Source organism: Chlamydotis macqueenii, chromosome 2, assembly GCF_036417535.1.
Source record: "Chlamydotis macqueenii isolate bChlMac1 chromosome 2, bChlMac1.mat, whole genome shotgun sequence".
In the NCBI taxonomy this organism is placed as follows: domain Eukaryota; kingdom Metazoa; phylum Chordata; class Aves; order Otidiformes; family Otididae; genus Chlamydotis; species Chlamydotis macqueenii.
In genome coordinates, this window is record NC_141557.1 from 21,427,321 (window position 1) to 21,441,730 (window position 14,410).

The 14,410-nt window shown below is 43.4% G+C and overlaps 1 protein-coding gene across 1 annotated transcript in view; it reads left to right on the forward strand.

Annotated features, from left to right (window-relative positions):
* The first annotated feature begins 5,363 nt into the window (after positions 1-5,363).
* Positions 5,364-14,410, forward strand: part of ST8SIA6 (ST8 alpha-N-acetyl-neuraminide alpha-2,8-sialyltransferase 6) — a 42,034-nt gene continuing 32,987 nt past the window's right edge. Inside the window, exons 1-2 of the mRNA XM_086741543.1 lie at positions 5,364-5,476; positions 5,762-5,857. Of these exons, the coding sequence (XP_086597669.1) occupies positions 5,382-5,476; positions 5,762-5,857 (191 nt within the window). The 5' untranslated portion in view covers positions 5,364-5,381. The remainder of the gene's footprint in view (positions 5,477-5,761; positions 5,858-14,410) is intronic.

Below are 14,410 nucleotides of genomic sequence, written 5' to 3' on the forward strand. Positions count from 1 at the left end.
CATCTGGGCAGTTATATTTAACAGGGTTAATGGCTTTTTTTTCTCAGTTCAAAGACAGAGGTCCTGTCTTCCTTCCTCCATACCCCTCGAATCCATGAGTTTATGGTGCTCTGTATCACTTTTTTTTGTTTTCTTCAGTATCAGTCAAGTAATCTATCCTGATATATCAGCAAATGATGCTTCCTTATTTTTTTATTTACTATACTCCATGTGAATTTCAAAGGAAATTTAAGAATACCAGATAAATGAGCTCTAGTTTTTTTCAGTGCACTGTGATCTCAAGAAGCCAGATTGGAGCTGGGTGGTCAGGCCACCACCCTGGATCAAACTCAATAAATAATCCTTCCATCCCAAGATTAGGCTCTCACACAGCTATCCCTCTTGCTACTTCTTCCAAGTAATGCCTGCTATTTGCTATTTGCTATTTGCATTTATTTATTTTCCTAAATTGTGGCTCAGATCTCCCATAAGCATAAATGATGCTGACGGACCCAACAGCCCATCACTTGTATCATTAAAGATGACTCTGAACTCCACTATGGCCCCTCATTTCTATTGCTGAGTATTTTATAAGCACACTTCAACAAACTTGTGATCTTAATCAGATTTTTCTACAGATAAGCAGCTAGACACACTGTGCCATACTCACTGAGGGAAAGAAATGTTCAGCTTGATGTAATTACCTCAGCCGTTGACCACAGCGCCTGAGGAGAGCCTTTCCATTATGTGACATCCCTGGAGGCATATTCCCCCCTCAGTCATACCAGCATTTTAAGAACCGCTGGGAGCTGTACCACGGTCTGCATGCTGATCTGTGAGGAGTAAATGTTGCTCAAATAGTTTTTGTCAGTGCTGATTTACCTACTTTGTTTGTTTGCTTGGGGTTTTAATAATAGTGTTAGAAGTCTTTGCTCCTGATGTATTTGACATTGTGCCATTGGTCCATTAGGATTTGGTTGAGCGTTGTGCATTATTTTTAATTTGCATTCACAGTATGCTCTGTAATAACTCACTCTGAATTCCAGCAGTAGATGCTGTGAATTTGTATTAAAAGCAGCACTGATTTGTGCAATGTGTAGTAAAATTATTTGCAAAAGAATACTTACTGCTTCATGTCCATTAGCATAGGAGATCAGAGTTTCCAAATAACAACAGAGACTTTTCTTAGCAAATTGTTCTCGGGCTAATTGTAATGGGAAGGATTTCAGCTTGGATGGAAATCATTGACACAAGCTGCTGTTGATGCCAGAAGTGTACATGGATTTAAAAAGCAATTAGACACAGTTATGGAAGAAAAATCCATGAAAGGTGACTAAACACACTGATAGCTCTGGTTCAGAAATTTCCTCAGCCGTTGATTGCTGGAAACTGAGAAAGGATCCTAGGGACGGATCACTGCACAGTTCTTCCCTAGGAGTCTGCTACTGGGCACTTCCCAAAGAACACGCTGTTCTAGTCTGACCCGACATGGCGTTTCTTATGGTGTCATGTTAAGAAGTCACGCTGAGAGCATTTAGGAAGAAGAGAGAAAGGAAAAAAATAAAAATCTCCCCCTTCAGGTTAACAACTTGCAAGTTTTCTGAGTTTCTGCATTAAAATCCTCCTTTGTATCTAATTAGAATTCAGATGCTCTTCCCCTCATCAGCTTCCTTAGGAAAAGCATGCACACTGGACTGCACTACAATGCCCACGGTGCCCTTAACTGGATGAAGCCGCACATGGTGGCTGGCAGCAGAGAACGGATTTTCCGTAGTTACGGGCCTCAAGTTTCCTTATGCTACAAGATGGATTTTTTGGCAATGAATGTTCATCTGCCATGGGGCAGGATGACAATTCCTAAAGAGAAGCTGGTTACTTGGATAAACTAAGTAGAAGAATCTGGTGAAGCACAGACAACACATTACTTTGACAAATAAAAATCATAGCCAGTTTACAACAGTGAAAAATCATTAATGTTGTGCACAAAGAGGCAAGTTTTACTGTAAGTCTGACATCTTATGAGACGCTCAGCATCTTGAAGACGTCTCCATGTGCCCGAACTTTTTTCACCTTGACCTCTGGAGAATGAACAGTGCCTTACAGGATGAATCATCACCAGCACACCTCAGAACAGGAGTACACACAACTGCTTTCAAACACCTAATACTTCAGCTAGTTTAACACAGACTGTTTGCTGGCAGAATTTAGTTATTACATAAATTAAGTTTTATTAAAATAAGAATAAGTTACGAGACAAAATCCTGCCCTGAGAAAATAATGAAAAACATTAAGGCAAGACTGAAAAAGCATAGCAGCAACAGCCACACAAGGTAAACAAGGTAATTATTTGGTTTGGATTTGGCTTTTTTTTTTTTTTTTTCCCTAATAAAGGGGTACAGGAATGCACTGGGGGTTTTTTTACCATTTTTCTTTTGTGAAATTATCTGCACAATTTGATGTCCTGGAGTTTGGCAGACAGCACCTGAGTCCTTGCTGCTTATCATTATTTAAACCATGTTGCCCAAAACTGTGGGTGGAAAGAAAAAGTTGTGAAACGCAATGTGAACCAATGACTTTCTCCCAGTTTGAAACACATATATTTTGGTTTTGTGGGTTTGTTGGATTTTTCCTTTGCTAAAAGCACTCACATTGATGACTACACTAAAAATACTGAAATAGTAGTCTTGCACCAACACCTCACTCTGGGGACTCTCATGCTCTGCTACAACGTGGGACTCCAGTTTCACTGAATATCTTTAAGTACCTTTCTCTTCTTCCTAATTGCACCAGCCATCTCCTCTCCTATTTGCAATAACTAATATCCCTATGACAGCCATTGCTTAGATGAGATGGCAGCATTAGGAAAGCATTTAATGAACATTAATTGCTTCTTAATATGATTTAGCTGCTGGAAATAAGGCAGCTAAGCTAGCTCCATGCGACCAGCAGCCCTACAGGCACCACCACCAGACTCGTTTCGAGATGCAATCCTGTTGACCTGGGGGGCAGCAGCCCTTCACAGATGATACCCAAGGCTACATTTTACTTTTCCAAATTAGCAGCTAAGTAGGGTTGTAGGAACTCAGCAGCAAAGTCATCATGACACCACCTGGCTGATTAGTGATCTCTTCTGTGCAAGCCAGCAATTATCAGTTCCTACTGACTTCGTAAGCTAATGGGAACCAGAGGCTTGGGGATGCTGCCAAGATGCAGCAGCTTCCAGCTGTCAGGAGGAGGATGGGACAGGACACAGTCTCCACATAAAGACAAAGACCACTGTTTGGTCTTTGTCTTTTCCTGTGTGGTGTCTTTGGCACCTGTGCCTTTATAATTTTGACCCTCTACATTATGTTTCCTGACACAGTTGCTTCTGACACAGAAATGTGATGCAAGAGAAACTTGATCTTTGAGTCCAGCATTCCTAAATGTGAATCCTGATTTACCATTGATTCTCATCTTGCCCCTTAGTTAGGTCACTTAACCTCTCCACTAAGCCGCTCTGCCAGGAAATTAAGGCTAGTAACACCTAGAGATATTGTGACAATCAATCAATAACTGTTTGCAAAGTTGTTGGTAAACAACAAGCACCAAGTGCCAAGTCTAATTTAAACAGATACCATTTATGATCTTCCCATTTTCTTTGCAAGAACTTTAATATGACACAAAGATTAACCTTCTGATCTGGGAAAAAAAAGTCTCTACTGATATTACAGACTGGTGTTGGCAGCAGACCTCTAACTTGAAATATGATGTCCCCACTGGCATCACTAATTTTCCCATGGATTAGCTGACAGTGATACTTCAGGACTCATGGGAAAACCGTATTGCAGAGGGAAATAACAGTGAGGGAAAAACAACAGTTTTCTGGACTGTAACTCTTACTCTTCTTTCATTCAGAGCTGAAATAGAATACCACTAGACTTTCTACAAAGATTTATTGTTTTATATAGAGCACTTAATGGATATTATTAAATAGTTGATAATTAACACCAGCAAGAGCCTTCAAGTTTTACAGAAGTAACAGCACTACTGAAGTTTCTAGTATCTGCTAACCAGTGAGCATACGCGTACCTTGAAAAGCTTGACTGTTAGCCCCTACAGGTTCATATACAATGTCAACTGGGTTTAAAGGACAGGCCTGAAGCTGAAGTAAGTTTTTCCAAAATGGCAACGAAACATCTTCATGTTCAAGACATTTGTGATTCATAACAACCTCAAAACAGCCAACTTCTTCCAGACTTCAAAAGTCTTAGGAGTGGCTTTGTTTCTCTGTTATGACTAAGTACTTCAAAGCCAAGAGGATGAGCGAGCTGTGCTCACAAGGGGACCGTGCACTGAACCAGTCTGATACCTGCTACCCCTCGGTGACACCAGCCTACAACTGAGTCCAGCTCCCCTGTACTGCTCACCAGTGAGCTGACAAATGCCCTAAAAAAAAAAAAAAATCAAATATTTCCTGGCATACCCCATCACAGCTAGCGCTGCACTGTTCCTCAGACAGACTGAAGGCATGCTGCTTCTTGTTATCGAATCCAACCACTTACCAGTCAAAATACCAAGTCCCTTGTTACTTCATTTATATATCTGCAGCAGAGCTCTTCTTTTGAGGCTTTCCAGCCATTGTTTGAGAACATAGGAGCAGCTCTGAGGCTTAAGGGAATGCTTGCAGATACAGAAAATGGGAAGGCAAGGGAAGAATCTGCAAAAACAAGGTGTCAGCTGGCTCACGACTGAAAGGCTGCTGGATGGTATAACATCTCCCCTACCCACTCCCTTGATGAAGGGGGCCTAATTAATGGCACCTTGTCACCCTACTGGGTTTCTCACAGCAGCAGCTGGCCTTGTGAAAACAACACTAAGCACACAAATAGGCAAAAAGGCACAAACTTACTACAGAAACATTTCTCTACCAAAACCACTGCAAATAAATTTTATTTAAAAAAAAAAAAACACAAACCACAAAACAACGCACTGAAGGTTATTTATAAAGAAGATCAAGAGCTACCAAGGCAGCAGCGACCCAGGAGCACCGGCCACGGGGCAGGGCAGGCTGCCCGGGCCTCCCCCGGCGGCTCCTTGCCCGCTGACCCCCGCACGCCGCCTCCGTCTGCTCCCCGCCACGGCCGCGCCGCTCCCCTGAGGGGAAAGTTTGGCGAGAAGCCCAGCCCGGTCCCTCAGCACGGCCCCGCCGGCGACCGGCCCCGGCGGGCAGGGCCCCGAGCAGCGGCCGCGGCGGGAGGAGGGGGGCTGATGGCGGCGACGCAGGGCTGCGGCCGCCGGAGCGGGCGAGGGGCGGAGCGGAGAGACCCTGTGGCTGCCATGGCCGCCTCCCCCTCCCCGCAGCCTCCCTTAAATACTATGGGGCGGCCGTAGCTGCGGCGGGTGCCGCTGCCGAGCGCATCATGCGGGCTGTCATCGCCTTGGCCGCGGCGCTGGGCAGCCTGCTGCTCGGTGGCTGCCTCCTGCGCCTGGGCGGCCAGCAGCCCCTCCGCGCCAGGTAGGGCGGCCATGGAGGGGAGCCTCGCCCGCTGCGGTGGGGCCGCGGGGCGGGAGAGCCCGGAGCCGGCCGGGGGAGAAGGAGCGGGACGCAGTCAGGGCCCCTCCTCCAGGAGAGGGGCGCATCGGAGCCCGCCCGGCGCGGTGCCCCCCCGGCGCGGTCCGGGCTGGGCTCGGGTGTTCGCGGCGTGTGACCGGTTCGTGGGGAGGCGAGCGGCGCCGCTCGCGCCTGGCGATGCTTAATCGCTGGTTTTGACAACTTTTGTTTTCCCGTCTCGCTTGCCAGGGGCTGGGAGGAGGACGCGGGAGTAGCTGCTGTCACGCCGAAAGTGGTGCGAGCCCTCAGGTCCCCCCTCACGTCCCCTCCGCGGACCGAGAACAGGTACGGGCTGCCCGCCGTCAGGGACTGGTACCCTGGGTCCGTGGGGAAGGCTCTACCGAAGCAGAGGCAAAATTTGCCTTTGCTGCCGTTTATTCTTCCTTTTGTTCTGGCAGCTTCATCAGAGAGCACGTCAGTTTGAGACTTATTAAACTGAGAAAATGAAAATTCACTTTAACTGTAATAAATTATTTGCTCGTAGACCCTCTTAATGACGGCTGTCACTCAGCTGCGGGTTTTGAGCCCAATGAAATGTTGAAATATAGCAGTTTAGTTAACATGCGGTGCAAAAAGTGCTTGCTGAATGACATGTTCCAGGTATCTTTTATTCTTCTTTCCAGGAAGGTGGAGCTGGAGCTGAGTAATACCGTTACCATTTTTGTAATGTGTATTTACTTAAAAATACAGATTTCTCCTTTAAAATCTGTAGGATGAAGGTGAGACATGTGAAGCCTTTTTCATGTTGTGTGGCATCTTACTTCGTGGGAGCCCTTTCACGTGATCCCATGTCCTGATCTTTTAGATCAGTGTAGATCTTTGCTTTACAGCCCGTTATTTTATACTGTGAAGTTTCGTATGAAAATAGTTGGTAAAATTAGCTGTGAAACAAGTCACGCCCTACGTGCAGGCTTCAATGTTAATGACAGTGTTTTCGTGCTCTTGAGTCTTCACACATTGTAGGAAAACTAATAGTGCAGAAGAGGGTGGTGTAATCCACACGTGAGATTTACTATGTAAGAAGTGGTTTGCAAATATTTTTGCTATTTTCTTTTTTTTTTTTTTATGGCCTCATTGACATTGCAGTTGCAATGATTATTGTATGTTAATATACAGTATGCTCAAAAACTCATGATAAAAATTAGGAAGAACTTGGGAACTGGGTCTTTAATGGGAATGGTGATGTCCGAGTTATGTTGAAGTCAATGGTGACAACGCAGTTAATGTTACTGAGGCCACCGTTTCACCCAGTCTAGCTGAATTTGAGATTGAAACAACATATACTTTCCCTAAGTGAATGCAAGTGACGTTAGTCATAGTAACCGTTGCAGTGTACCCTAAGAGTGGGTTTCCGGCACGTTTCTGATGAGAGACCCTTGTGCTCCCTGTCTCTAAATTCAGAACTTTCACAACCTGTAAGTTTATAACATCTTTCAAAATCAGAGTGAAACAAAAGGAACAGGAGTATTTGCAGAATTCTAAACTGCTGTTATGTGCTTCTAGCCTGCCTCTCTTTCCTGTGTTCATTTTTTCCCTTTCTGCCTTTTTTTCCCTTCTTTTCCACTCCATACAATTTATTGGTTTTGCAGTATGTACTCTGTTCTTCTCTGGGTTTTGTAGCTGTCACTCCGTTCTCCTCTCCACTCTGTTTTGTGTTATGCCTGTGGTTCCCCCCTGCCCCGTCTTCTCATACTCTTCTTTTTCCTGCTAGCTTCTGAGCTGCAGCCTGCTTCCACTCAGCTCTGTGTGCTAAACCATGGAGTCAAATTGACTAGAAATGCTGGCAGAGAGCACTTCAGAGAACAGTCTAGCTGCTTCCCATCTGCTGTTAGTGCTCTCACAACTGGAGCAAAGAAAGTGGAAGCAACACATACTGAAGAGGGCTAAAAATCCGTGGCATGTATGGGTCAGTTTTTGATCTCTGTAATAAGGCAAGTGAGCATGAGATTTTAAATACATGTTTTTCCTTAATCTGCTTGGAGCATTTTGGCACCAGTTTGGAGCTAGTTTTGATCAACCTGAAATCGTATGTCTTCGTGACTAAGTGACTGCAAAAGTGTGACAAGTAAATTATTAATCAAAAAAAGTTTCATTTCACTCTATTTCCTATATCCGTAGTGTCGTTGAGGGATGGCTTGCTGGCTGGATCCAAGAGAGGATGTTCTTTCTCACCTGAGTGACTACACTCAGTAAGCTGGCCTGACAGGAGTTTGTGGTGCATGTTTGGCATATGAGGAAGGAGGGAGAGCTGCTGGCCTGACCAGGAGCTGTTATTTAATCCAGAGAGCAGCTGGACTGGGCAGGGAGCCATGCCGGAGGGGTTTGATCCAGGCAGCAGCTGGACTGGGCCTGGCTGAGGGCCACGCTGGAGAGATTTGATCCAGAGAGCATCTGGACTCATTCAGGAGATGCAGACCAATCCCTAGTGATGGAGACGGATGGTCAGGTCACTAGGAATTAGATTCCAGTTTGCAGTGGGGTTTTGCTGCAGTATCCATGAGTGTAGCAAAAGGACAGAAGAGTCCCTCGTTGAAATAGGTTGTACAGTGATTTTTTGAATTGGAAGAGGCTACGTTAGCATGTTGATGCACAAAACTAGGAACAGTCTATTGGTGCAGATGTCCTGAAGCGTGGTTCTCCTAAAGTACCCTGATGGTTTGAACAGCATTGCTGGGCTGCTGACAGCAATGTCCTTTCTTGCGTAAGAGTAAGACCATGCGCACAGATGTTAGGTTAGACTCTGATCTCTTATCAGTTTGATGCATTTTTCTGGAAAGCTAAGATTTTCTCACCAACTTTTGTGGGAGGTTCCAGGAAAGGAAAAAGAAAAAAAAACTGGGCACTATCCTTCCTGAACTCTAAGTAATCTAGACAATCTTCAGAACCACAAGCTAATCTTTCTTCTTATCATTATTTCCTTTGCTGTAGGAGACATATTTGTAACCAAGCATCTCTTAAAGAATCTCTAAGGCCCTATTATTCTGTTGCCTCACAATATTGAAAGTTAATCTGTTCTTTTACTTTGAGTAATTCTTTTAAAAGGATGAAACTGAAGGATGAAAGGATGAAAAGCACGGTATTGGTTCAGACTGTCATAGATATTTAGGAAGCTATTATGCACAGCAATGTTTAATTAGATAGTGACTAGGCACCTAAAGTTCTCTGAAGATCTATGTCTTAGTAAATAACCTTGGAGATGTGATTTGTCTCTTACGGGACATTTCTTACCACTTTTTCTTATTAAGTGTTAGATAACTTGAACAATGTGACTGCCTCTACAATGTGACTTCCAGTTTTTGTCTTGGCTTTATTTCACAGCCTACTGTGCCTGTTAGTAGGGTTTCTTACTAAAAAAAAAAAAAAAAGGTCATTGTTAGTAAGATTTCTCTAGTAGTCCCCAAATTTATTCAAGGAACCAGTATAATTTACACCACAATGCTGTGGTTCTCTGGTAGGTCCTCACGTCTGTGTCTCATAGGGTCCTCTCAGTTTTTAAGCTGTAACTGCAAGTACAGCTTAAACTCGCTTAAGCCAACAGTACAACTAAAAGAAGCAGTCCTGCACTTGTCCCACCTTTAGACACTTGGTACTCCCTCCCTCCCTCTCCACCTGTGTTTGTGGCAACATATTTGTTTGTGTAGTCACAGCATTAATAGCAAAATAGAGGGCTCAATACTGCTGGAGCTTGTCAGGGGAAGGTGACAAGAGGAGCTAGGTAGTCTTTTCTTTGCGATGAGGCCCAGGGTGTGCTATTTTAAACTTGGGCATAGATTCTGGCTCTTTTTGTACTGCCCAGGAAGATATAGCAGATAAATAATGCTAGCTCCTACAAGGGAAGTGAAAATAGTTTTCTCAAGCACTCTTTATATATACTTGATATACAAGTAATAACAAGGCAGCAGTACCCTGAAGAACTGACCACCACTATTACTCTGTTTGTGTCACCATTTGTAAGGCGTTCACTTACTATTTCCCTTGGACTTTGCAGGGCCAAGGCAAGCACAGTGTAGAGACTGCTGTGGTAATTGAACAGTGGGAGGAAGTGATAGAGGAGCGATGAGTAAACAAGTCAGTATTAAAACAGTGTTCCATAGTGTTGGTTTCTCCAATTCCTCTCTCAGCAGCAAATCTTTATGCAGGCCTAGGGAATAAACAACTATACTTAATTAACTGTGCTATAGAGACCTGTACGTTCTGTTTCCTGTCAAAATATTGCGTTCTGGCAGGCAGAAGGGGAAGAAGAGACAAGCTATTACCACAATTATGAACAGTAGCTTACTATGTTGCACAAATAATTTGCTACACTTTAGATTAGTCAGCAGTGGTGGCCACTTCACAAATTTTACTTCTCTGTTAGTATTTTTTTCCTTCATTCCCAAGCGGTGCATGCAGACATATTTTAGGAGCACGTTTCTAACACATGCCTCATGATTAGTTCTATCTAAATTAATAGGTGTTCAGCTGAAAGCTGTTGCCAGGACACATTTATGTTCTGACAGTGGCGAAAGGTTTTCCGGCCTCTTTCTGTTTACTTGGTCCAAGTGAAACTGCTCTGTCATTCTGTCTGTCACATACTATTGTAACATCATTTTAGTGTACGTGTCTTATCCTTTACCCACTGTGAGACTCTGAATGTTGCTTGTCATGTTATGTGTCATGCAGTTTATGGATTTTATAAATAAAAAGTATCTGATGTTATGTGTAGCTCTGGTGAATGCACTGGAAGGTCTTCCAAATAACTTAAAAATGCAGCTTGTTTTAAAGACCTGGTTTAGCATTCCTTAGATAAGCAAAACCTCCATGGGAACTTGAACAAGCATGGTAGGATTGGTCTCTTTCACAGTAAGTGTGATTAATGTTACAAGACAAATTCTTACTGCTATGGTTTGATAAAGTCATTTTTATAGTCCATTTCACCAAGCATTTCAATTATTCATTGCCTTACTAATCAAGGTTTTGTGAACCTTAAAAAGTCACTGTATTCTTATCATCTGATTCATTTGAAATAGTGTCAAAGATAGCGCTTGAGAGGACTCTTCCCAGGGAAGTATGGATTATGAGTTTTTAATGGTATTCAACTAATAGGCTATGAGATTCAAATATAAATTAGTCTCTTCAAGGGAGAGATTAAAACAGAAGGTATTCACAGTCTGGATAACGTTGCTCAGTGCCAGTTTGGAAGAAGGATATGAATGTGCAGTTTTGCATGTAGAAGTTATCCTTTTTAGCTGGAGATGCTCAGCTGGAACAGGGTTCAGAGGTCCTTTGCTGCTTCAAGCAGACAAGAGCAGGAAGCCCTAGAAGAAGTGCAACAACTAGTTCTGCTGGGCATGATGAGTGGGATTCTTCCTTAGGCTTAGTGTGAACCTAACCTCTGCTGAAATTAGGAGTGAATTTCTTGTTGCTTTCAGTACTGCAGACAGTCTAGTTCTGAGCTCTTGAAAATCTCACCCCACATTCTTTCAGTTGTTTCCAGCTAACTTTGTGGAAATTCTGGCAAATTTGCCTTTCGATCCTAGGCATGTCTTTATGTATAGTGTAATATTTCCTTTTTACATCTGTTTTTTTTTGCCTACCATTCGTCCTTTTTAATCCATCTTATGTTTGTCCGTTGTCTTACTCTGATGACTGACTGCGATTGAGTTTGGTTTGTAAAGGGCTTCCCTTTTCTTTCCCTCCCTGTACCACTGCTCCTTCAGAACTCCATGTTACCTGAGGTACCTCTCTATCTGCTGATTCCCTGCGCTAAGGTTCCCTGTAGTCTCAGGACTGACTGCTACAAGGGCAACAGAAGGGGAAAAGGGGCTGTGGACTTTCCATATAGTTTCTCTGTTTCTTATTCTGAAGGTGGGTGCAATCTTTGTCTTAAAGAATCCTGTCTTCCTGACAGCAAGATGTAGAATAAAAGCGTGCTGATAAATATGGCACATGGTCTTAATCGACTGTGGATCTGTTAAAGTACAGATAGTGTACTTTCCGAGTTCCTAGAGTTACCAGAGGAAGTATGTGGTCTTCAAGCTGTTTGTATATGATTAGAAAAAAACCCTGTCTTTCAGGTTTTGGCCAGTGAGGTTGGCTTTGAGAACATCTAAATGCTAAGGGAAATGCAGCAGAAATTTCCCTGTTTCATCAGTTTCATGAGTATAAGCTGACAGAATATAAGTTGGTTGCCACTTCAAGTTCTCACCTAGCGTCAGAGTTTGCAAAAATAGTTGAACGTGGCCTGGTAGCTGCATTGTTAGGCATGTTACCTGATTTCATTGCAGAAGTTTTAGTGCAATTCTGAGTGTTGAGCAAAGATTGTCATACACTAGGTCAGGTAAATTCATTTAGTGATAAATGTTGCCTAGTGTAATGGTCCTAAGTGGTCAGAAATCTAATCTGAGTGTGATGTCTGCACAGCTCTGCAATGAATAATGCAGTAGAAGTCTGGACTGCCCCTTGCACACCCCTTTTTGTATTAAGCAAAATCTTTCACTCATGTGAAGCAGAGGCCACTCTGATGGTGAAACAGAAATTCAGAAACATAACTTTTACTAGAATAAGTCATTGTTTTGCATGTCTTGCAAATAAATTATTTTATTTTTGTATCTTTTTGCACCACATAAAGAGCACTGACTAGATTATATGTGGAAAAAGCCACAGAAGAAGCATTTGGTGATCTATCTTGTGCCTGCATTATATGGATAAAGAATTCGGATTAAAATTCATGTCCGGTTTTCCCCACGGTTGTGCCATTTTCACCAATCTTTACGTATGTCATGGAAAGAGAAAGAAAGGCTCATTCCTTTTTTCTCCCCTTGATGGCTGTGAAAGTGATTGTCAGGATTTAATGAGAAAACAGAACATGGATTTATTTTGCTAATTATTTTTTATCTGACTGCTTCCTTTTTTGAAAATTTTGAAAATATATGCATAAAAAGCAATTATGTATTAAAAATGAGGCATCTTGCTTCAGTTGATCTTAGTGCTATGAATTAAAAAAAGACTAAAAGTCTGTTGAGTAAAGCTTGTATTTGGTTGACAGAATATTTATTCGCTGCCTCCACTGATCTCAGGACGTAGATTAATAGGAAGCTGTAAGGACCTTGTTGTAATGATTGTAATGCACGGAGTTGAAACCTACTTGTGACAGAATGTTGGTTCTCCAACGATGCCTGCAAACGCACCTTGCAGCGAGCTGATCACACCCGAACGCCTGCTCTGACTTGGTCTTACTGGGAGGCTCCATGTGGTAAAGAAGATCTCCTCTGGCCAGCTGTGGCTCAGAAGGGCTGGGGCTGCTTCTCAAACCAGCATCCAGCATCCTGATTTTCAGTTGTAATGAAGGACTTATTTACAGCAATAACATGCACTTGGCTTATGATATCAATAGTTCTTTTATTTAAGGTGCTGTTTATACAGCTAAGCGTTGCCTGTTATCCCTACTCTTACTTTAAGCTGCAGAAGAATCATTTGAGCTTACTGAGTTAAAGAAGCAAGAGAGAGGAAACATGATTTAGTGCTAACTAAATTTGTCTGGTAACTGCTGCTGGGTTCTTTTTTGAAAGGGCCCTCCTGGTTCTTCGGTGTAGACAGAACCGTTCAGACCAAGCTGCAGTAAACCTGTGTGCGTAAATGGTGTAGGCAGGATACTTGCTGGCACTTGCTGTGTAAGATTTGTGAAGTTATGTGCTCGATCCTCTGAACTGTGTGCTCTGAGAGCCTTCTGCCCTGACATTTTTATGTCTCTCCTTGAAAAAGAATTAGGTAAGGAGCTGTACGCAAAATCAACCAAGGAGCTCTCAGTAGGTACCGCCTGCTGTTGCCATCTATTGAAGTCACTGCAGAACTGAAAGGGCAGAGGTTTACGTTGTGTTGTCTTACCATTGCCCTCAACAAGGAGCACACAGACTGCGTACTTCCTTAGGGGCACTGAGTGTGTACTGGGAAGAAGCTCCTGATGATGGAAAGAAAAGGAGAGAGCTCGCTCTCCTCGGCAGGCTACGTCCTGGGTGAATTGCTCCTAGGGAGTGACTGATTCATGGGCAATGAAAAGAGAAGGAAAGGTGCTTTGTTCCTTTTCTTCCCCTGTTGTAGCTATGAACGTGCCAGTAGCAAAATAAGCAAGCATTTATTCTTTCTTCTCATTTGAATTATTTATGATTTTAGTTGTTTGAGAAGGCTCAAGGGGGACCTTATCCATACCTGAAGGGAGAGTGCAAAGGGGCTGGAGCCAGGTTCTTCTCAGTGGTGCCCAGTGGCAGGACCAGAGGCAGTGGGCACCAGGTGAAACACAGGAGGTTCCCTCTGAACACCAGGAAACACTTTTTCACTGTGAGGGTGACTGAGCACTGGCACAGGTTGCCCGGGGAGGTTGTGGAGTCTCCATTCTTGGAGATATTCAAAAGCCATCTGGACTCGGTCCTGGGCAGCCATCTCTAGGTGACCTTGCTTGAGCAGAGGACTGAACAAGATGATCTCCAGAGGTGACTTCCAACCTCAGCCACTCTATGATTCTGTGACTTGAAAAGGCATCTTTCCCAAGTAGGAGCTTCAAAATGAGCTTGTCAGAGATCTTGTTGATAAGTGGTCTCCATGTTTTAACAGGTGAAAGTCATGGAGTTTTGGTCCTTGTTAGTAAAAGGAATGATGGTTTCGAAGCAGAGTGCATTGTGTAGAAAGCAGGAAGACCCTTTCTCTTTGTGTATGAGTGCCTTTGTACAGAGATGGCTCAGTTGTTCAGTGTTTCTAAGAACAGCATGGGTTATGTTTACTGCTGCAGCTCGCACCCAGGAGTGAATGACACAGCATCTGTGTCTTCTGTATTTCTAGTCCTGGTTTGGATAAATAGGTTGC